This window comes from Panthera tigris, chromosome E3 (genome assembly GCF_018350195.1).
Source record: "Panthera tigris isolate Pti1 chromosome E3, P.tigris_Pti1_mat1.1, whole genome shotgun sequence".
NCBI classification, from domain to species: Eukaryota; Metazoa; Chordata; class Mammalia; order Carnivora; family Felidae; genus Panthera; species Panthera tigris.
Window position 1 is genome coordinate 29,197,524 of NC_056675.1, and position 22,280 is coordinate 29,219,803.

A 22,280-nucleotide genomic window follows, 5' to 3' on the forward strand; every position below is an offset into this window, starting at 1 on the left:
AAGATCATCAGTTCGGTTCCTCCCCCACCCCACCCCGCCCAAGACTTGTGCTCCTTTGGGGCGCCCAGGTGAGCGCCGGGGGGGTGGGGGGCTGCAGGTGACCACCGTGAGCAGAGCACCTCGGTTACACATTTGCTCCTGGACCCGACCCGTGCCCTCTCTCCGTAATTCTCCCCAGTTCCCCGTCCGACACCCCAGGGCCGGATTCTCCCGCCGGCCCGGCGCGCCCACTGCCCACCTGGGGGCCCAGCTGCGGAGGTCCTGGAGCGCCAGCCCCGCCCGCCCGCGTGCCGGGGGCCCCGGGGGGGCCGGCTGAGGCCGGGGGCGGGGCCAGGCGGGGCGTCCGGGAGCGGGTGCGCCCGGCCCCGAGGCTAGTCCCGCCGCCGGAGCGGCCCGCACCTGCAGCCGTCCCTCGGTCCGCCGCCTCTGAGCCCGCGCGTAATGCTGCCGCTGCTGCTGCTGCTGGTGCTGGGACCCGGACTCGGGCTCGGCGCGGGTGAGTGAGTGAGGAGGGGGGCCCCCCGGAGGACCCGGGAGCCCCGCCGCCCCGTCCCTCTGCAAACCCTCCGACCCATCAGCCTCTCCAGCGTCCCCGGGGCCCCTACAGCCCCCAGCGCTCCTTCCTGGCCCCACTGCTGCTTTCCTTAGCAAGTTTCCAGGAACTCTGTCCCCCCACTCCCCCCAAGCCCTGCCCCAGGGGCGCCCCCCAGTCACCCGGCCTGGGGTCTGGGAACCATCCTTCACTCCACCTGTCCCTGAGGTAGGACTCCCTGGGGAACGCCTGGGAGGAGCAGGGGAAGTACACAAGGTGGCTTTCTCGCCTGCCCCTATTTCTGGGGTGCACAGACACAGCCACTCACAGGAAAATACACAGACGCGCCACAAGCAGGGAGACAGGTGGGCACAGGACACCTTCAGCCTCACACATGCAGACACAGGCAAAGATACCTCGGAGGGAACACACACACACACACACACACACACACACACACACACACACACAACTCAGACATACCAGACAGCCCCACATAGACACACACACACTCTCTCTCTCTCTCTCTCTCTCTCTCTCTCTCTCTCTCTCTCTCTCTGTGTGTGTGTGTGTGTGTGTCTCTCTCTCTCAGGCCCATGGGACGCCTGGATAACCTTGGTGCTGTCGTGGGCAGACAGAGCAAACAGACCCCAGAATGACCTGCCTCACCTAAGTTGGCACGGAGGGAGTGTTTTCCTTGGTTCCAAACCCAGTGCTGGGCGTCTTCCCCATGTCTTGGTTCTGTGTAGGGCTGTGCCCAGGACCCTGAGATGCCAGAGTGTGGTCAGGTCAGGGCGGAGGACCTCTAGGGAGCGCTTTTGGGTGTGGGGTTAGGACTGGGGCCCTGTTAGATATGCTGGGACTGGGAGTGTTCCAAGGGGCTTGCTGGAAGCCAGGGGATCAAGGGACTTTTTCTGGAAGCCCACTTCGTGCCAGCGAGATCATCTGGACCTGTCTACAGCAGAGATCCGCCCTCAAAGAGCTCCCAGTCCAGAAGGGCCACTCCCATAGGCAGACAGCAGCCCAGCGTGATAAGGACCCCTGCGGTCACCTGGGGACCAGGCAGATTATAGAAGGAGGTGACAGGTGAGCCAGGTGAGCACGGGGTGAGGGCATTTGCAGCGAGGGGGTGTATGTGATAGGAAGTTTGACTGGAGGAGAGGGTACTGGTGAGCGTGTTCCATGTGGGGGCGGTGAGACAGGACCTCTACAGGACCTCTGGGTTGTGGTGTGGCCCCAGAGCTTTATCTGGAGGGTGGGGGGAGCCACAGGCAGAGGTGTGGGCAGCTGGGAGCAGCACCTGGCCAGTTCGACAAGAGCAAGGACTGATCACCCAGAGAGGAAGGCGAGACTTTGAACTAAACTCGTTTCTACCTTTTCTTTCTATTTAACTCATCACTCTCCTCCTGCCCCAATAAGCGTGGTAATTTTTTTTTTTCCACTGAGAAAAAACAACAGTGGGTTTAATTTTGGCCGGGACTCTTCACAAAAAGTCAGGGTGGGGCGCCTGGGTGGCTCAGTGGGTTAGGCCTCTGACTCTTGGTTTCAGCTCAGGTCATGATCTCACGGTTTGTGAGTTCGAGCCCTGCATCGGGCTTTGTGCCAACAGTGCAGAGCCTGCTTGGGATCCTCTCTCTCCCTCTTTCTCTGCCTCTCCCCTGCTAGTGCTGTCTCTATCTCTCTCTAAATAAATAAACATTAAAAAAAAGTCAGGGTGATGAAAACTTGTTTCAGATGAAGAGTTGAGATGTTATGGGCAGGTGGAATGCACAAGCCCTCTCTGGACTCTCAGTCCCTGCGCGGTGGAGAGCAGACGCCCAGGAGTCAGGCACAACCCGGCGGGGGTTACTGCTCTGGGCCTTGCCAGCCCTGGGAATCTCCTACCCTCAGTCTCCCAATCTGTAAATGGGGTAATGGCTGCCCACAAGACAAGGCCGCTATGCTGTTGACAGCAGGAGATGCCTGTAAATTGGGGAGCACAGTGCTCGATGGGAGGTGAGGTTTAAGGGATTGGTTTTGACCAAAAGCCAGAGAGCAGACTCGTTGCTTCACCAGAAGGAGGAGGTGCTTTGCGATTCATGGATGCCCAGGTCACAGCGGGTTTGGGGGCCCCTGGCCCCAAGCCGTGGCCCCATTGATGCCCCTCGATTCTGTCACCCTGCCTGGCCTCCTTCCCTTGCTGTTATTAGTGAAGAGGAAGGTGTGGAGGTCATAAGCCTGGGCTGGAGCCCCCGGGTCAGATCAGGTTCCTGTTGACTGTGGGGGTCGTCCTACCTCCGCGGCTCTCCTGTTCCTCATCTGTGAAATGCAGGGCTGCATGTCACAGCTGCACGGGTACCCAGAGAATGGCTGGGCACAGGCTGCAGGGCCTTCCAATGTGGGAGCAAGCCACGCCTGGGCAGTGGAAATAAGGAGATGCGGAGGGCCCAGAGCCAGACTCTGGAGGGGACTGGTGGGGGAGGGAGGGCAGGGGAGACCCAGGGACAGCAAAGCAGAGGAGCCCTCCTTAGTGGCAGGGACCCTGTTGAGCTCATCTCTGATGCCCAGTGCCCAGCACAGGCAACTGGACAGATATTTGATGTGGGACTTGCGATCTGACTTCATCTGGAGTTGACTAGGGCGGGAGATTGGAAATCAGGACATTCCAGGAAGAGGGGCCAGCCCGTGCAAAGGCCCAGTGGTGTGCTCTTTCAGATATTGTGGCTCTGGAACTTGTTTTCTCTTTCATGGCTGCCTTGAAGATATTAATAACAGAGCTTGTCATGTGCCACGTGTTTTACATGTGTGATGTCATCTCATTCTATGAAGCGAGGTCTCCTTGTCTCCCTGTTTTATAAATGAGAAAACCAAGGCACAGAGAGGTTGAGTACATTGTCCAAGGTCACACAGCTAGGAAGGAGGAGAGGCAGGATTCGAACCCAGTCATCCAAGCCCTTCTTGGACTAGTGCCCTTACTCAAGCCCTGCCTTGCAACCTCTGACCTTTGTTTCCCCCTAGCTTCCTGGAGGTCACATGTGCACCGGCGTGGGCTTCTAGAATTGGCAGGGACCATGAATTGTGTTGGCACCCGCAACCCCCTGTCCTACATAAGCTACGGCTGCTACTGTGGCCTGGGTGGCCATGGCCAGCCCCGGGATGCCATCGACTGGTGAGTGCACGCTCCAGCCTGGGCTTAGAAGGTCCCCCACTCCCTGGGGTAGTTAAAGCCTATAAGGAAATACCCACAACTGACGTTGCTGTTTGGACTATTCCAGCACATGGTACAGCCTTGCAGGAGGCTCAGGGCCTCCTGGGTAACATGGCCAATGAGGGCACACCTTGGTGTCGGCTGCCCCCCAGCCTGGCTGTGGGCTGATTACTTTGGTTGAAAAAAAAAAAAACCATAAAGTTGATCCGACTTATTACGCACCAGGATCTGTCCTGAGAACCCCTCTCATCCTCACAACAACCCATTTCAGAGATGAGGACACTGAGGCAGGAGAGATGAAGTAACTTGTCTGGGGCCACATAGAGGGTAAGGGGTGGGGGCTGGGATCTGAACCCAGGCAGTGTGGCTGGATTTGTGCCCCTAATCACTGCGCTCCGCTACCATGTGAGAAGTGCCTGTTCTGTGCAAGGCTGTGGGTTTAGATCTTTCCAGACTGGCTTTCATTTATCCTGGTCATCCTTGGAGGCGGGCAGGCGGGCCGTCCCCGGAGGCTCAGGGAGGCATAGCCACCCGTCCATTTCCACACAGCTAGTAGGTGGCAGAGGGCAGAATTTGACAGTCTCTTCCCTGGCTTAGAGGATTTGATTGTCAAGGACAGCTTTTGGCTCCTCCCTGCCCTTCCCCGGCTCCTGCTGCCGGCCCTGCCCGCCCACGGGTGGTTGTCTGCTTTCTCCAAGCCCTCCAAGTGCAGCCCAGGCATTGCCCCCTTTGGGAAGGCTTCCCCGAAGGCTGGCTGGGCCTCGCATACCCATTCTGGCCTCTGGCTCCCAGAATCCCCATCCCTTTTCCCCCACTTTCCAGCACTTCTCACCAAGCACGTGGGGTCTGGTGGCTTGTCTCTCCCCCACCAGCCTGGGGGCTCCTTGAGGGCGGAGCGGAATCTGGCCGACCTCTCCCTGCGGGACCCCACCGAGGGCTCCACAGAGCGACTCCACTGGCGGCTGGAGGGAGACGATACCAGTGAATGAAGGAAGGAAGGACAGGGTTAAGGACATTTGTGGATGTTTCTCAGCATTTCGCAACAGCCAGTTATTATTATTATCATTGAGATCCTCTTATGCAGCAGGCCATGGCTGGACACGGGGGACACTGTGCAGAATGGAGCAGAAGTGGTCTTGTCCCCATAGAGCTCTGGGGCTCTGGCCATTGAGGAGGACAGAAGCTGATCAGTCTTCTCCGGAAAGTGAGGGTCTCATTGTAAACCTGCCCTGAAGGGAAGGACCTAGTTTTATGAGAGGGTGTAACCGGCACGCTGTTATAGACTGGGGAGGCCAGGGGCTGGATGACATTCTGGGATGGGAGCAGTTCTTGGGCTGAGACCTGAGGGAGGAAGGATGGGCGGGAAGCTGCCCCAGGCAGAGAGAGGGCAGGTCACGTGCAAAGTCAGGAGGCACGCGGGGCTTGGCTCACTCCCAGCACAGAGAGGCGGCGGGTGTGGCTGGAGCTCAGAGACACAGAGTGAGACAGGCAGGGGCCAGGGGACCGTGCCAGGGCGCCCCACACTGGGGTCAGCAGAATCATTTCCCAGGGTGGGGATTCTCGGGGACAAAGCTCGGCCCAGAAGATGCTGACCCCCTGCGAGACTTCGCTTACCCGGGAGGATGGCCGAGAGGGCATCCCCGCCTCCACCCACCTGCTGGCCTGCCCGTCTGCCACCCACAGGTGCTGTCATCGGCACGACTGCTGCTACACGCGTGCCGAGCAGGCCGGATGCAGCCCTAAGATGGAGCGGTACTCGTGGCAGTGCGTCAATCAGAGCATCGTGTGTGGTGAGTCCCCAGCGCCACCCGCTTCCGCGAGTGGCCCCGGGCGTCCCGGCTGCAATAGCTCACCCCAGCTTCCAACGGTCAACACCACCCCCTGGGGGGATTTACTGCAAGCGATCTTCAACACGGAGCACTGACAAAAACAAAGAGGGGCATGCAGGTGGCTCAGTCGGTTAAATGTACAGCTTCCGCCCAGCGCATGATCTCGCCGGTTGATGAGTTCGAGCCCCGCGTGGGGCTCTGCGCTGATTGCTCGGAGCCCGGGGCCTGCTTCGGATTCTGGGTCTCCTTCTCTCTCTGCCCCTCCCCTACTCGGGTTCTGTCTCTCTCTATCAAAAATAAATAAACGTACCAAAAAAAAAAAGAAATGCAAACAAAGAAACCTATTTCTTTGTTGTCTGGACCAAAGCTAAAAGAGATATCACCAGGTACCTCCAGCCTCCATGCCCATCCGATGGGGCCTGGGTAAAGAAACCCATGAGGTATTCTTACTGCGGGAGACTGTAGCGAGCGGAGGAACAAACCACAGAATGATATGTCCAGGAAAGCACCATTTCTGTTTAAAAAAAAAAAAAAAAAAAAGCAGCAGCTTGCAAACTAGTAGCCTACTTGCTTTCCGTGGCTACGTGTAGACACTTGCAGAGCTCAGAAAAAGGTATGTAAAGATACACTGCAAGACGGGATCAGGCTGGGGGTGGCAGTGGCAGAAGGCAATTTCACGTTCCTGTAATGTTTCCTCCCCCCTCACCCCCAAAGAGAATGTCTTCATGAATTACTTGTGAATCACAGCTTAAAAAGAAAAGGAATAAGGGTACCTGGGTGGCTCAGTCGGTTGAGCGTCCGTCTTCGGCTCAGGTCATGATCGCGCAGTTTGTGGGTTCAAGACCCGCGTGGGGCTTTGCACTGACAGCACGGAGCCTGCTTCGGATCCTCTGTCTCCCTCTCTCTCTGCCCCTCCCCTGCGTGTACTCTCTCCCTCTCTCCCTCCCTCTCTCTCTCTCTCTCTCTCTCTCTCTCTCTCTCACAAATAAACATTAAAAAAAAATGCTCTTTGAAAGAAAAAAGAAAAGGAAAGGCATACACAGCCTGAACTGTTGAAAGGTAAAGTGCCTGATCTCTGCAAATTACTCTGACAGGCATTGAAACAAAATACAATAAAAAGGTGGACAGACAGATGGGTGGGTGGACAGACGGAGGGGTAACGGGTGAAACAAAATGTCAATGGTAGACTCTACGAGGTAGGTATGCAGATGTTCTTTCAGCTTTTTTCTGGGTTTGAGATTTTCTACAACAAAATGTTAGGGAGCAAAAGCAAATGAAAGCAAAGAGCTTAGTGAGAGGGACCCACGCCTCCCTTTCCTCACCTCCCAGCCCCAGTGGGTGAGTCTCAAGATGCAGGCCAGCCCCACCTTGGTGTGGTTTGATGACCCCCCTATGCCATAGCTCTTAGACTCTGGCCTCAAATGTCCTGTGCTAGGAGGACCAGAGGCCATGGGTTCTTTCCTTGTGAAACGGGGGTGGGGGGTGGGGCGGGGAGTAGAACTTGGACTGACTTTGTAGTGTGAGTGCTCATGTCACTGGCCCTTCCTCCCTAAGGCTGAACCCGCAAAACGAGTCTGTGTTCTACAGACATCTACCACTCACCATTTGGGGACCCCGGGAAAACCCTTTCCTCTCTCTGGAACACTGTGGGCTCCTCTCTCAAAATAGGGATAACAGTATTGCAGTTTGGTGTCCCGTGGGCTACGTTTATCCTGCAAACATCTTGCCTCACCTGCACAATGTTTAGAACAGTTTGAGCCAGTATTTAAAAAATCAGGGGCGGCTGGGTGGCTCAGCTGGTTGAGCGTCCGACTTCGGCTCAGGTCATCGTCTCACGGTTTGTGGGTTCGAGCCCCGCCTCAGGCTCTGTGCTGACAGCCTGCTTCGGATTTTGTGTCTCCCTCTCTCTCTCTGCCCCTCCCCTGCCTGTACTTTTTGTCTCTCTGTCTCAAAAAAAATAAATACACATTAAAAAAAATTATTTTTTTTATTAATAAAGTAGGCTTCACACCCGGCATGGAGCCCAAAGTGGGGCTTGAACTCATTATCCTGAGATCAGGACCTAGGCTAAAATCAAGAGTTGGATGCTTCACTGACGGAGCCACCCAAGTGCCCCCTCTTTCAATTCTCTTGATTTTTCTAACTTTGTGGAGGAGAAGTTCTCAGTTCATTGCTACTTTAGCTTTCACATCCCTGGAACATTTGGTGACTTTTTTTTTTGAATGTTTATTTATTTATTTTGAGAGAGAGAGAGAAAGAGAGAAATCCCAAGCAGGCTCTGTGCTGCCAGTGCAAAGCCTAACGTGGGACGCGAACCCACGGACCATGAGATCATGACCTGAGCTGGAATCAAGAGTCGGATGCTTAATCACTGAGCCACCCAGGTGCCCTACTTTTTTTTTTTTTTTTTTAATAGAACAGGCTTCTGGCTTATATCCAAGAACACTTCAGTTCATCAATTTAATTCTGGCTTGAAAAAAATTCTTCCTATCTACCCATCCATTTATCTACTTACTTATCTTTACCTCCAAGCGGCATGCATTTAATGAGGATAATTGTAACAGAATCTATCCTAACCTTACTGTACATTTTATAGGCCCAGCCACTTCTGAAATTAAAAGAATAATAAAACAGCAGTTAAAAATGTTAAGTGTCCCTCAGGGCAATCTTACTGTTTTTTTGTTTGTTTGTTTGTTTTTTAAACAAAGCAGTAAGAAAAGAACTGGGGCATTTATTTTTAAGATTACCTTCTGATGGATGGATGGTATTTTCAATTTACAGCTTCCTTTCAATTAAAAAGCGGAATCCATTTTATTTTATTAAAAAAATTTTTTTAATGTCTATTTATTTTTGAGAGAGACAGAGAAAGAGACAGCATGAGCAGGGGAGAGGCAGAGAGAGTGGGAGACCCAGAATCTCAAGCAGGCTCCAGGCTCAGAGCTGTCAGCACAGAGCCCGACGAAGGGCTCAAACCCTCAAACCGTGAGATCATGACCTGAGCCAAAGTTGGATGCTTAACCGACTGAGCCACCCAGACGCCCCTAGGTTCACCCATGTTGTAGCAGGTAGCTAAAACTCCTTCCTTTTTACGGCTAACACTCTGTTTGTAGGGATCAACCACATTCTGTTTATCCATTCATCTGTTGGTGGACATTGAGTTCTTCACACCTTCTGAGTACTGGGAATAGTGCTACTCTGAACATTCGTGAACAGGTATTTGTTTGAGTGCCTGCTTTTATTTCTTTGGGGTACATCACTGCCAGTGGGATGAACTGGGTCATCTGGTAATTCTCTGTTTTACTTTTCGAGGAGCCACTCAACTTTTCTACAGCAGCCACACCACATCACATTCTCATTCAGCCGTGTCTGAGGGATCCAGTTTTTCCACGGCCTTATCAACGCTTGTTATTTTCCATGGTGTTTTGTTTGTTTGTAGTGGGGGTGATGTGTGTGCCTCAGTGATTCTGGTGTGCATTTCCCTAATGGCTAATGCTGTTGAGCGTCTTTTCATGTGCTTGTTTGGCCGTTTTTATATTTTCTTTGGAGAAATGTCTATTCAAATCTTTTGCTCATTTTATTCATTCATTCATTCATTCATTCATTCTTAAAGTTTCTCCTTTTAAGTAATCTCTGCATCCAACATGTGGCTTGAACTCGCAACCCCAAGATGGAGAATTGCGTGCTGTACCAACTGAGCCACCAGGCTCCCCTTAGCTCATTTTTTTTTTTTAATGTGTGCTTTATTTAAAAGATTTTTTTTTTAAAGTTTGTTGATTTACTTTTAGAGAGGGAGAGGGATGCAGAGAGAGACAGAGAGAGAGAGAATCCCAAGGAGGCTCCATGCTTGACAGCACAGAGCCCAACTCGGGGCTCAAACTCACAAACTTTGAGATCACGACCTGAGTTGAAATCAAGAGTTAGGTGCCTTAAAAAAATTTTTTTTTAAGTTTATTTATTTTCAGAGAGAGAGAGAGAGAGAGAGAGAAGGCAGGGGAGGGGCAGAGAGAGTGGGAGAGAGAGAGAATCCTAAGCAGGCTCCACACTGTCAGCACGGAGCCTAATGTGGGTGCAGGTCGAACTCACGAACCATGAGATCATGAGCTGAGCCAAAACTAAGAGTCGGACACTTAATGGACTGAGCCACCCAGGTGCCCCATCCCCTTTGCTCATTTTTAATTGTGTTGTTTTTATTGTTGAGTTATAGGAGTTTTTTATATATTGTTGGTCCTGGATTCTTATCAGATACGTGATTTGCAAATGTTTTCTCCCAGGTTGTAGGTTGTCTTTGCATTTTATCAATAACATCTTGAATGCACAAAAGTTTTCATTTTGATCAAGTCCAGTTTATCTGTTTTGTCTTTGGTTGATCAGGTTTTTGGTGTCTTAAGAATCCACTGCCAGATCCTACATCATGAAGACTTACCCCTCTTTTCTTCTGATAGTTTTATAATTTGAACTCTTACATTTAGGTCATCGATCCACTTTGAGTTCATGTTTGTATATGGTGTGAGGTAGGGGTCCAACGTCATCCTTTTGCCTGTGGGCATCCAGTTGTTCTGGCACCATTTGTTGAAGAGATTCATCTTTCTCCATTAAAGAGTCTTGGGACCCTTGTTGAAAATCACGTGGCCCTAGATGGATACCTCCCTGAACTTCCATTCCCTTATCTGGAAGATGGGTGTTGTACAGATGAAAAAGGGGCTTATAACATGAGAAACAGATCCGATGGGGGTTGTTATTCTCTCTCCTCCCTTCTCCAGCTGTCCTCCTGATCTGAACCTCTCTCTGACCCCTGCCACCTCCACCAGAGAAAACAGAGGCTCTGGCATGACTCTCCATTAAGCCCGCAACTTCTGTGCTGCCGGGAGGAAACCGTCAGAGCGGTTACCCGAAGGCTGGTCTTAGATATTCATGGACTCTCAGCTGTATCTCCCTAGCATGAATCAGCATTTGGCACAGAGCAAAGCTGAATTAGTATGGAGACATGGTATCAGTTTTTAGGAGCCGAGAGTGCCTCAGACATCCTCTCCTTCAATCCTCTTACTTAGAGTTGGGGAAGCTGAATGAAGGTCAGGGAAAGAAGTGTCTCACCTAATGTGGTGGTCACGTGTCTACTCCCAGGCACATCCCCTGTCCCCCTCCCATTGTGAGCAGAGAGAGGAGGTGAAATAGGGCTTGCCTGGGAAAGCTGTTAAAGATCTCTGCCTTCTCCCTCCGACCTGCATGTTTCCCTTGCCCCTAATCATATGAAAGTGGTGTCTATAAAATATTTATTGGTGTGTCTGCTGGTGGAGCCCATGGCTGTTTACAGACCTGTCCTCCCTGAACCAAACGAAAAGAACCAAAATATCTATTCTGCATTTTTGGGGGGCTAAAAATATTCTCTTATTCTGTTTGGAGATATTCCGAACATAGCTGTTTACCTAATTACAGGTGTTGCCCATTTTCCATTTATGGGCCTGGCTTCAGTATATTAACATTTTTTTAAGCCTGTAATAATATTTACTGGCAGGCCTTTATTTTAAACTTAATCCTTGGGGGCTGCTTTTCCTTTTAAGTTTTTGTTATTCCTGTTTTTAAAACATGTTTATTTATTTTGAGGGAGAGAGAGAGACAGCATGGGCCGGGGGGGGGGTGGAGGGGGGTGGGGGCAGAGAGAGAGATGGAGAGACAGAATCCCAAGCAGGCTTTGTGCTGTCAGTGCAGAGCCTGGTGCGGGGCTTGGTCCCCTGAACCGTGAAATTATGACTTGAGCTGAAGTCAAGAGTCGGATGCTTAACTGGCTGAGCCACATGGGCACTCCCAAGTTTTTATTATTCTTGGATAACCTGATGCTGTTGCTTTCCTAAGGCCATGGAGCAGTGAGGCCAAGTCTTGCTTTTGAGAGGAACTTTCTTGCTCAGGGAAAAGGGTGGTATCATTAGGCAGGTACAGGCATGGGGTCAGCCGATCCTGGGCTGGAATCCGGGTCCCCTCTCTGCTTAGTGCTGTGACCTTGGACAAGTTACTGAATCCCTTTGAGCTCCTCTTTCCTCAGCTGTAAAATGAGGATAATAAAATTTAGGTGCTGGGCTTGGATGAGGATTGGAAATGGCGTATGGCTTTGCTATTGTTCTCCCAACAGATGGTAAGAATCTGCTCTGTGCCCGGCTTCATGCTAGGCTTTGAGCGGGAAGGAGAAGCAGGAAACTATAGTCTAAGAGGAGGAGAGGGAAATCGTGTCTGTGCTAATTGCTATTGTAAGTGCTGTGTTGGAAAGTTAAGGCAGGAGAAGTATCATACCTGCTACGAGGTGGATGAACCTTGAAAAAGTCATGCTACGAAAAAGGAGCCAGACGCAAAAGGTCACCTAATGTGTGATTCCACTTATGTGAAAGGTCCAGGATAGGGATAGAGACAGAAAGCAGATTCGTGGTTGGCAGGACAGACTGCTGGGACTAGGGATCATGGGGAGTGACTTCTAAATGGGAGTGACTTCTAAATGGGGTTTCTTCTGGAAGTGATAGAAATGTTTTGGATCTAGATAGAAGTGATGACTGCGCGATGTTGTGAATGAACTAAATTCCACTGACTTGTGCACTGGAAAATGGTAAATATTGTTATGGGAATTTTGCCTTAATAAAAAATGCAGCAGAGCAGGTGGGGGACACTCTTTTCTCTTTAAATTTTATTGTTTGTTTGTTTGTTTGTTTGTTTATGAGAGAGTGCAAGCAGGGGAGAGAGGGGCAGAGGCAGAGAGAGAGACAGACAGACAGGGAGGGAGAGAGAGAATCCCTAGCAGGTTCCACCCTCAGTGTGAAGCCAGATGCAGGGCTCAATCCTGTGACCCTGGCATCATGATCCTAGCCAAAACCAAGAGTTGGACATTCAACCGACTGAGCCACCCAAGCGCCCCAAGGATACTCTTTTATACCCTGAGTGCAGTTGTGCAGATAAATACCTTTAATCAAGTCTGCTCACAGCAGGGCCTGGGAAGATGATTTCCAGAGAGTGCCTGCCTTCTGCCTCCTGTCATCCTGTCCCTCCCTCCTGGTGCAGCCAAGCCTTCTGGCTCTCATGCTTCACCTTGCGATGGTCTCCGAGGAACATTTTACTTTAATTTTTTTCTTAAAGGAAGGAAGTTTTTTTGTTTAATGTTTTTAAAAAAAAAACGTATATTTTATTTTTGATTGAGAGAGAGACAGCGTGAACAGGGAAGGGGCAGAGAGAGAGGGAGACACAGAATCCAAAGCAGGCTCCAGGCTCTGAGCTGTCAGCACAGAACCCGATGAGGGCTCACACTCATGAACTGCGAGATCATGATCTGAGCTGAAGTTGAACGCTTAACCGACTGAGCCACCCAGGCGCTCCTAATGTTTTTTTATTTAATTATTTGTTTCAGAGAGAGCACAAGTTAGGGTGGGGCAGAGAGAGGAGGACAGAGGATACAAACAAAGCAGGCTCTGCGCTGACAGCAGGGAGCTCATGTGGGGCTTGAACTCATGAACTGAGAGATGGCGACTGAGCCCTAGGTTGGATGCTCAAACGACTGAGCCCCCCAGGCGCCCCTCCAAGGAACACTTTAAGAACGGATCCTTAAGGAGGTCAGCTGCAGCTTACTGAGTGCCTGCTGTATGCTCTGCATTTTACACGTTGGGTAAAATGACCTGTTGGGTGTTTTCTCACTCTCCCAGAAGCCCTTAGAAGTAGGTATTATTAGTATGCTCACGTTGGCCTGAGGAAACATCTGGAAGGGGTGAAATGATGTGTCTGAAGGCACAGAGCTGCTACATCCGTGGCTGAGCCGGTTAACTCCAAAGCTGGTGCTTCACGGTGCCTCTGGAAGGAAATTTGGAAGGATTTAATGGTGGGTGGGTTTTATATTTATATCTATGTGAATAACTAAAAGCTAGCACTAAAAGGCCACGGTGGCATGGTTGGGGGTGGGGGGTGGGGATTTCCAAAGCTGTTTCAGGCATTATACCTTCTAGATTAGTAAGATACCACTTGAAGATCACCAAATCATTCTAGTCCCAGGTCGGGAATCTCTAGTGGGAGGATCACCAAGGTAGAAGGAGACTTTGGGTGGCTGCCTCTGTGCCAGGCAGGTCCTGGGCTGGCGGAGACAGATGGACACTCCAGAAGGAGCATGTGGAAGCGATGTGGAGAAAGAAGGCAGAGATATGCGGGTGGAGCCAACGTTGACCGAGTGTATGTCCTGTGCCAAGCCCTTCTGGGTGCTTTCTGTGGGAGTTGTCACTCAGGCTTCCCGGGAGCCCTGCCAAGTGGGTAGTGTCCCCGGTTTTCCAGGAGGATTTGGCTCCGAAAGCTTAGGCAAGATCACACAACCAAGAAGTAGCAGAGCAGGTACCCCAGAAAAAGCTCTAGATGGTTCCCAGGCACCTACCTACTGCTTATCAGAATGGATCCTCAGATGAAGGGGTATGCGAATATATATATATATATATATATATATATATATATAGTATATATATTCATATAAAATGTTTTGGGGGAGAGACACAGAGAGGCAGAGAGAGCCTCAAGCAGGCTGCACACCCCAGTGTGGACCCCAACGTGAGGTCGATCTCACCAACTGTGAGATCATGACCGGAGCCGAGATCAAGAGTCGGACGCTTCACCGACTGAGCCGCCCAAGGCTCCCCGAAGCGGTGTAATATTGATGCGGAAGAGAAGCCAAAAGGTCGCACGGACTTTGAACTTTGCATCTGAAAACGCTTCCCTGGCCACTTCGATTTCCTTTTCTGTAAAATGGGTTGGACGCTACCTCCCTCTGGAAGCTGCCATGACGGAGATCACGCGGTGACTTGTCCCGTGTCGCATAGATGCGACGTATGACGCTTCCCGCCTCCAGCGTCGTTGGCTTCCCTAGTGCCTGTTCTCGAGTCTCTGCCACCGCCTGCTCTAACTCAGTCTCCCCACTTCTTCCAGGACCCGCGGAGAACGAATGCCAAGAAATCTTGTGCAGGTGCGACCAGGAGATCGCTAACTGCTTAGCCCAGACTGAGTACAACCTTAAGTACTTATTGTACCCGCGTTTCTTGTGTGACACAGACTCGCCCAGGTGTGACTGACCAGCCTGACGTGGAATGTTCTTTTGCACGAGGAAATAAAACTCTTTTTCACTCATCAGCAGCTGCCTTCAGTTCTTGGCAGGAGGGAATGGAGGCCGAGTGTGAAAGCTGCAACCCTTGTTTGCTTTCTCTCCCGGAACTTGGGCCGGAGCCTGTGTGGTTTCCAGTTGAAGGTCAAAAGTCCCATGCTTATTTTCTACAAACCACAACCGTGCTTGTGGCTGTATTGGGTTTGGTGCCATTTTTGAGACTCGCCCTTTATATGAAAAGGGCTGAACTCGGTCTTCTAACCTGCTCCTGATGGCGGGTGGTCAAACGTGAAGGAACACCCACCGTGTGACTGGCCTGGCTCTGGGTTTCCGGACGAGGCCGTAAACAAGGTGCTCGCTCTTGGGAAGATCTAGTCTAGGAGTTAGAAGCTTAAGAAAGAATATTCTTTCCCATCCCTCTCTGCCTAATGGTTAAACTTCCTGATTACAGAAGTGGTATATAGTCAGTGTTTACAAAGATAAGGGAAAACAAAGACAAATATGAAGGAGGGGAGAAAAATCACTTGAATTTCCATGATCCAGAATAACCACTTGTGGCATTTCTGCGTGCTACTGTCATTGTTTTCTGTAATGTTCAAAAATGCAGTTGAGACCATCACATGGGATTTTTCTACGTTTTTCCCCAGGTCATTAAAAAACCTTTGATAACGTCATTTTTTAAAATGTTTTATTTATGAGAGAGAGAGAGAATCCGAAGCAGGCTCCAGGCTCCAAGCTGTCAGCACAGAGCCCGACGCAGAGCTCGGACCCACAAACTGTGAGATCATGACCTGAGCCAAAGTCGGACGCTCAATCGACGTGAGCCACCCAGGCACCCCCAGAATTTCATTTTAAATAACGGTTACCTACTGTTTTATAGGTTGCTGACTTTGGGGTACTGGTGATATTTCCAGTTTTGATCGATTGTTGATGTGATGAGGATGCTTGTGAATCTTTGCCACACCCCACCTCCCATGTTTTGATTGTTCCTTAACCCAGAGTAGGGGCGGAGGGCAGGCGGCCCCAGCACGGGAAACTCTGGCCTGAAGATTATTTTGAGCTGAAGCAACAGAGACCCTGCAGGCTCAACAAGAAACCCCTGCCCCTCCCTTAACTACCTCGAAGCATCTAAATTGGGGTCTGTCCTAGAATAAGGGTTATTACCAGAGATAAATTTTATCTGAATGGCCCATCTGTATGGCAGGGCAAACATCTCATTACCAGACATCAACTCTTATCGCCCTGTGAAAGGCATGCCTTCCCTTTGAAGTCCCACACCCCTACCCCCTTCTCCTTAGTTCAGGATGGACATAAAGGCCTCGTTTTGCCCGTCTTTGGAATATCCATGCCCGTGTGGCTCCCCCGTATGTACCAAGTTAAATTTGATTCTCTGTCTCCTATGAATCTGATTCTTACTCCACCTGGAAGGACCCCGAATGGGATCAGGAATTCTTGCTCCCTGACAGCAGATTTGCAGAAGTGGAGTGTTTGCATCAAAGGGTCTGAATATTCTTGACCAACGCCTCCTTCTGATGTACCCAACCCGCTATGATCGAGCGGGTCTGAGGGAGGAGGTGGCCAGTGGCCCTTGTCCTGACTGTACCTGTCTCTGCTCTGGCGATAAGAAGCCAGAGTCCGTCCCAGCCTGCTTGCTCTAGGCCAGTCTTTGCCCCTCCTCCTTCGCAGGGCATATGTGGCTATTACACACTCATCTTTGGAGCAGGATGTGGGGAGCAGGTGGGGACAGCGTGGGGCCACAGGGTGCAGGTGGGGGCACTGGACCGGCAGCGTGGCCAGGGCCCAGCTCCACCGATGCCAGCCAGCCTCCACGTGCTCATCTGGACAGGAGAACGGTGACTCAGCCAGGCACCAGACCAGCGATGTCAAATACTGTGCGGTGTCTCCAGACCTGTCGCTGTCCGTGAAACACGCAAAGTCAGGCAGCCCTGGGGCCTGACGAGCAAACGCAGGAGATAAAAAAACACTGTCCCTCCTTTCACTTAAGACACCTTGGGGTGGCTCCCTGGTTCCATGTTCACAGCAGGCTGGGGGATTTAAGCGTGGCTAGTAGGTTGTGTCAGGCAATGAAGATTTTCTGCACAGTTTCTAAGCAATTTTTTCTCTATATAGAATTGAAAAGATTTTTTTTAAGTTTACTTATTTTGAGAGGGGGCGAGGGAGAAAGAGACAGAGAGAGTGAGAGGGAATCCCAAGTAGGCTCCACTCTGTCAGCCCACGTGGGGCTCAAACTCGAACCGTGGGATCATGACCTGAGCTGAAGTCGGACGCTTAGCCGACTGAGGCACCCAGGCGCCCCTAAAATGTTTTTTAATGTTTATTTGGGGGGCTCCCTGCTATCAGTGCAGAGCCCCATGCGGGGCTTGAATTCACAACCTACGAGATCACGACCTGAGCCAAAATCGAGAGTCGGACGCTCAACCAACTTGAGCCACCCAGGCGCCCCCATAGAACTTTTATCTATACAAAAATTTTTATTTTACTTTCAAGTGATTTCTTCAAACTTTCAGATGCAAAGTTTGAGTGAAATCTTCAAAGATAAAAGGAGTAACGAGTGGTTCACAGACTCACAAAACTTACCTCTGGGGCCAATCTTCAGATGGCTCAAATTCACACTTGCCGTCCTCATCCCGGAAGGAAATAAGGGTCCTGCCTCATCTCATTCATATTTACAACTACAGCACTTGGTGTAATTATGCCTTGCTGTTTTATACATCAGAACAGGACAATAAGAGAATACAGTGTGAGGTCAAAGCACAAAATGTTTCCTTGAACATAAGGGCTCTCCTGGATTTTACACATTAAATTCCTGAAAACCAACCAAACAAACCCCCACACGGTAATTTTAAGTGGCACTGAGGCAGCGCGGCCTGATGAGAATGACCCTCCATTACTGCCTGACTTCGTCCTCGACACCCCCCTGGAAGTTAGGGATCCAAAGTTTCAGTGATTAAATGCAGAGAACACTGACGACAGTCTGACCACCACTCCGTCTCGAACTCTTTTAGAGGCTTCCATCTGAAAAACCTACCACCTCTTTAATAATACAGAATCGTCCATTGGATTTGAGCTTTTCCTCCATTTTTTTTTATGCGCAATTGTCTGTGCCTATGACAAAATCTTTTCCCGTTTTCCTAAGTTTGATTCAGAGGACAGGCCTGGCCCCAGCAAGCCTGGTCTCAGGCTCAGCCTTGTGCTGCCAACTCGCCCTGGGAGCCTCTGTCCGTCACTGAGGTCAGGGCAAGTGGGACTGCTGACCCAGCAGCCTTCTGAAGTCGCCAGACTGCATCCTCTGGGGACCCCGAGTCCCTGACAGCCCCAGTGGACGGGGCCTCCCAAGTCCCTGTGAGGAGGGCGGCTGGGGGGGAGGTGCTGTTGCTGTGTCGGCCAAGCTCTGGGATGTCAGTCCCCGCTACCACGATGCCGCAGGCAGAGGGACAGAGGACCTGGTTGTAGCCTCTGACAAAGCAGCACCTTGTTCGCGGGGTGGAGAAACAGGAAGTCCACTCCCCCCGCCCCCTACTCGAGCATCGGTGTGCACATGTCGAGGAGGCTGGAAGAATCCTTCAGAGCCTGGGCACTGCCAGTCACAACACCTGGGTTTCCAGCCGTCGGACTTCCTTGACCACAAGATCGATATTAATAATTGGGTTGAAGTACAGGGCCCAGTAAAATAGACAGTTGCAGACAAACTGAGGAATGAGGGGCCAGAACATGGCCACAAAAAGCCCCTGCGTCGATACTTTCCAAAAATGGCTCCACATCCTCTGAGGCACAGTCCTGTAAAAAGAAGAGAAGCCTCTGAGAGGTGGACTCGTGATGGGGTCCCTTGTGACGATGCCCCAGTGCTCGGACGCCGGGCCTTTATCCTCGTGCACAGCCTGGCTGCCTGTGCTGCGCAGACCTTGCTTCCTGTCCCCTGGGGCCTGAGATGCACCTCTGCCTGACCGACCCATCTTCCCCCCGCAGGAGGCAGCCCCACACCAGGTGAGGACCCCCCAGCACAGCCCCACCTGCTTCATCGCTGTGTCGCACTTGTATGTATCTGACAGACACGGTTTCTCTGCGAGGCTGTAGGCCGTCAGGGTCCAGACTGTCTTCTCTTTTTGTTTTTTGTTTTAATGTTTATTTATGTTTGAGAGAGAGAAAGAGCACAAGCGGGGGAGGAGCAGAGAGAGAGGGAGACACAGGGTCTGAAGCTGTCCGCACGGAGCCTGACACGGGGCTCAAAACCATGAGCCGTGAGACCATGACCCGAGCCGAAGTCAGACGCTTAACTGTCTGAGCCACCTAGGTGTCCCCAGACTGTCTTCTTTACCAAAACATCTGCAGTGCCCAACAGAGAGCCCGGGACAGAGCGGGGGCTCAACTAACTGTGCATGAATGAACCAATAGGAGATTCTTGTCAGGTTTTTGGAACTGTTTATAGGCTGTTACTGACTGACGAGGCCAAGAACTCTTTGAGTCATGGGATGTTTAAGGACGGTGCGATGCTGGTGTGGGGCTGTGTTACTTCTACCAGTCTAGGAGCCACCCCCTTTCTTCTGGAAATGCCTTCTGAGTTTTCCTTCTGGGGGCCTCCTTCCTCATTCTTTGCCATGTGGTCTCGGTGGGGCTGATGAAGCCAGCCCTTGGTTGGGGGGTGAGAACAGGTCCTGAGCCTGGATAAGGAGAGCCTGGCATGACTCTGCATCATGTGGTAGGTCTGGGTGGGCATGTGACCCAGGCTGGGCCAATCAGAGCAAAGGAGCGTGTGCACACCCCCCCCCCCCCCCCCCGACTGTCAGTGCTATGGGGAAAGAAGTGCCCTCTCTCCACCAGGGTTGCCGAGCTGCTCAGATGTATGCCCGGAGTGACCAAGGGCCCCGCACGAAGTCAGCTGAGGCTGAACAACAACACAGCAAAGAGAGGGAGAGGGTGAGTCCTGATGACAGCATTTGGGTCTCTGGGTCCGGCCATGCGGGAAGCCTTGACTGGGCATCTCTCTTTTTAAGAAAGCCAATTTAGGGGCACCTGGGTGGCTCAGTCCGTTAAGCGTCTGACTCTTGGTTTCGGCTCAGGTCCTGACCTCACAGTTCATGAGTTCAAGCCCCGCATCAGGGTCCAGGCTGACAGTGTGGAGCCTGCTTGGGATTCTCTCTCCCTCTCTGCCCCTCCCCTGCTTGTTCTTTCTGTTTCTCAAAAATAAAGAAATAAACTTAAAAAAAAAAAAAAAAAAAAAAAAAAGGAAGGAAAGCCAACCAAGAGGCACTTGCAACCAAGAGTCCCGGCCCAACTCTCTCATTTTATGCATTAATCTAGAGAAGTTATTAGTGTCCCAGCTGACGGCACAGCAGGATTAGAACTCATGCCTACAGAATTCCTCACCAGATCTCCTTCTGCTCTACCCTACTGCCCCTTTCCATAAAGCACCCTCTTCTCCTCACTTACGTATTCCCTCATCAAACCCTTCACGCACACCCCCACCCCCGGGAATGACAGAGTATGTTCTTACACGGGGAGAAGATAAATGGAGACGCACTTGTCCAAACCCCCGCCCCCCCCCCCCCCCCCCCCCCCCCCCCCCCCCGCCACCTCCAGACACGAGGAAATTTTCCCATCTGCTGCTTAAGCCACGTCTCCAAACCAGGGCAAGGGGTGTTTTCCCGTCTGCGTAATCAGGAGGACTCTCGTACTGCCTGGGGCCGCTTTCTCAGAAGCGCCTGCTGCTCCTGCCACGTCCGCTGTAAACACACACTTACTTCAGTTCACTTCGTGACCAGATCCTCCAAAAGGAGAATAATTCCAGAACCGAGAGTAACATGGCATTGACGATGAGAAAACGTGATGTCCAGTAATGGACCTCCAGCCAGTCCCAGGCAAATTCGGCAATCAGCTGGTATGGAAGGAAGGAGTATTTGACAAGGAATTCTCTCCATTGCTTCCAGGTGGGCTCTCTTAGATCCTTTAGAATAACATAAAAGTAAGCAAAAGGTGGACACAAAAAATCATTAGGATTGACTCTTGTGGATTATACTGTAGTCATCACGGTGAACTTTACATTTACTAAAACACACAGATAGCCGACAACGTAACACGAAATTTTCCACCCATCAACTCACCTTTTAAGAATCTTATACTGGATAAATGTTACTGAGGAAGCTGAACAGAGACGCTGGTTATGGAATTGTGGAAGCTCAGAAGTACAAGTAAACTCTGAAGCCTGAGTTATAAATAATGAGGGTGCAGGGGCGCCAGGGTAGCTCAGTCAGTGGAGCATCCGACTTCAGCTCAGGTCACGATCTCATGGTTCTTGAGTTCGAATCCTGCGTCGGGCTCTGTGCTGACAGCTCGGAGCCTGAAGCCTGCTTCTGATTCTGTGTCTCCCTCTCTGCCCCTCCCCCACTCGCACCTCTGTCTCTGTCTCTCTCTCTCTCTCAAAAGTAAATAAACATTAAAAAATAAAATAAAAAAAATAAATAACGACGTTGCAATGAATGGAAATTAACCAGTTTTAAAATTTCTTCATCACTGCATGGGTAGCTCAAACGGTTTCCTAAATTCAACATCTTTGCTGTGGTAGGATAACAGATCATGGGAAAATTAAACATACACTTTGAGAAAGTAATTTTGGGGAAAATAAAAAACTCACTACAGTTATTAGCAGATAATAAACCAGAGCATTTAAATAGCTCATCGAGGCATCCAGAAGGCTTACGGAAGTGTAGCAGGACTGTGCACTATGGAGCACATACTAAGTATCCCAAGAAGAAAGTGAGCCTCATGAGCACAGGGGTTGTTGAGGCTTGTGAAAACGGAAAGGTAAGAGGCGGGGTCTCTGTTCTCCCAGTCCAGAGAGGGCAGGTAATAGCAGGAAACTGGGTAATTAGACAAACACTGTGCCTAAGGGCTAATTAGCAGGCTTTCAACTACATCCAAGGCTCAAGTCAGGCAGATACCTGACTTTAGTATTTTAAAAAGGGTTTTTGGAGATTTAGAAATTCGTAGGTTTTTTTTTTATTTATTTGAGAGAAAACGTGGTGTGTGCACGTGTGAGCTGGGGAGGGGCAGAAAGAGGGGGAGAGAGAGAATTCCAAGCAGGCTCCATGTGGTCAGTGCAGAGCCCGACACGGGGCTTGGTCTCATGAACCGCCAAGATCGTGACCTGAGCCGAAATGAAGAGTGGGATGCTTAACCGAGGGAGCCACCCAGGCACCCCTAGAAATTATTTTAACATTTATGGGTGTGGATCATACACGATGATTCCTACATCCGTGTGACTTTTAATTTCAATAGATCAGAGGGACTGCCCCAAGAGCAGCAATGCAAAGGACAGTACCCTGCAATGACCAAGCAGACACAGAGACAGCCCTGTGTAAGTGGGATCCACCAACAATTCTGAAGACACAAAAGCCAACGTGGGTACCTATCTCTGCCAGGGGCCTATGGTCAGCTGAGGTGACCACTCCCACCAGTGAGCTGGACAATGGCTTACTTTTCTGAGGCCCCAGGATGGATGCTAACCCTCCCTTGCAGTGGGACAAATGATCATCCTTCGGGGATCCTCTTCGAGACAGACCACCAAGCTGGAAGGTCCGTAAATTTAACCCTCAGGCAATCTGAACCTATTCT

At 50.9% G+C, this 22,280-nt stretch overlaps 2 protein-coding genes across 8 annotated transcripts in view; one reads left to right on the forward strand and one right to left on the reverse strand.

Annotated features, from left to right (window-relative positions):
- Positions 1-365: 365 nt before the first annotated feature.
- Positions 366-14,668, forward strand: LOC102970253 (group 10 secretory phospholipase A2-like). The gene is made up of 4 exons (XM_042971310.1): positions 366-496; positions 3,530-3,680; positions 5,403-5,509; positions 14,480-14,668. The coding sequence occupies exons 1-4, from the start codon at positions 442-444 to the stop codon at positions 14,620-14,622; spliced, it is 456 nt and encodes a 151-aa protein (XP_042827244.1). The 5' UTR covers positions 366-441; the 3' UTR covers positions 14,623-14,668.
- A 2,689-nt stretch (positions 14,669-17,357) lies between these two features.
- The window catches only part of BFAR (bifunctional apoptosis regulator), a 34,413-nt gene continuing 29,490 nt past the window's right edge, over positions 17,358-22,280 (reverse strand). For all 7 annotated transcript variants that reach the window (XM_007076858.3, XM_007076857.2, XM_042971306.1 and 4 more), the window contains 2 exons: positions 20,411-20,613; positions 17,358-18,449 (listed from right to left, as the gene is read on the reverse strand). In XM_007076858.3, coding sequence (XP_007076920.2) covers positions 18,257-18,449; positions 20,411-20,613 — 396 coding nt within the window. In that variant the 3' untranslated portion in view covers positions 17,358-18,256. The remainder of the gene's footprint in view (positions 18,450-20,410; positions 20,614-22,280) is intronic.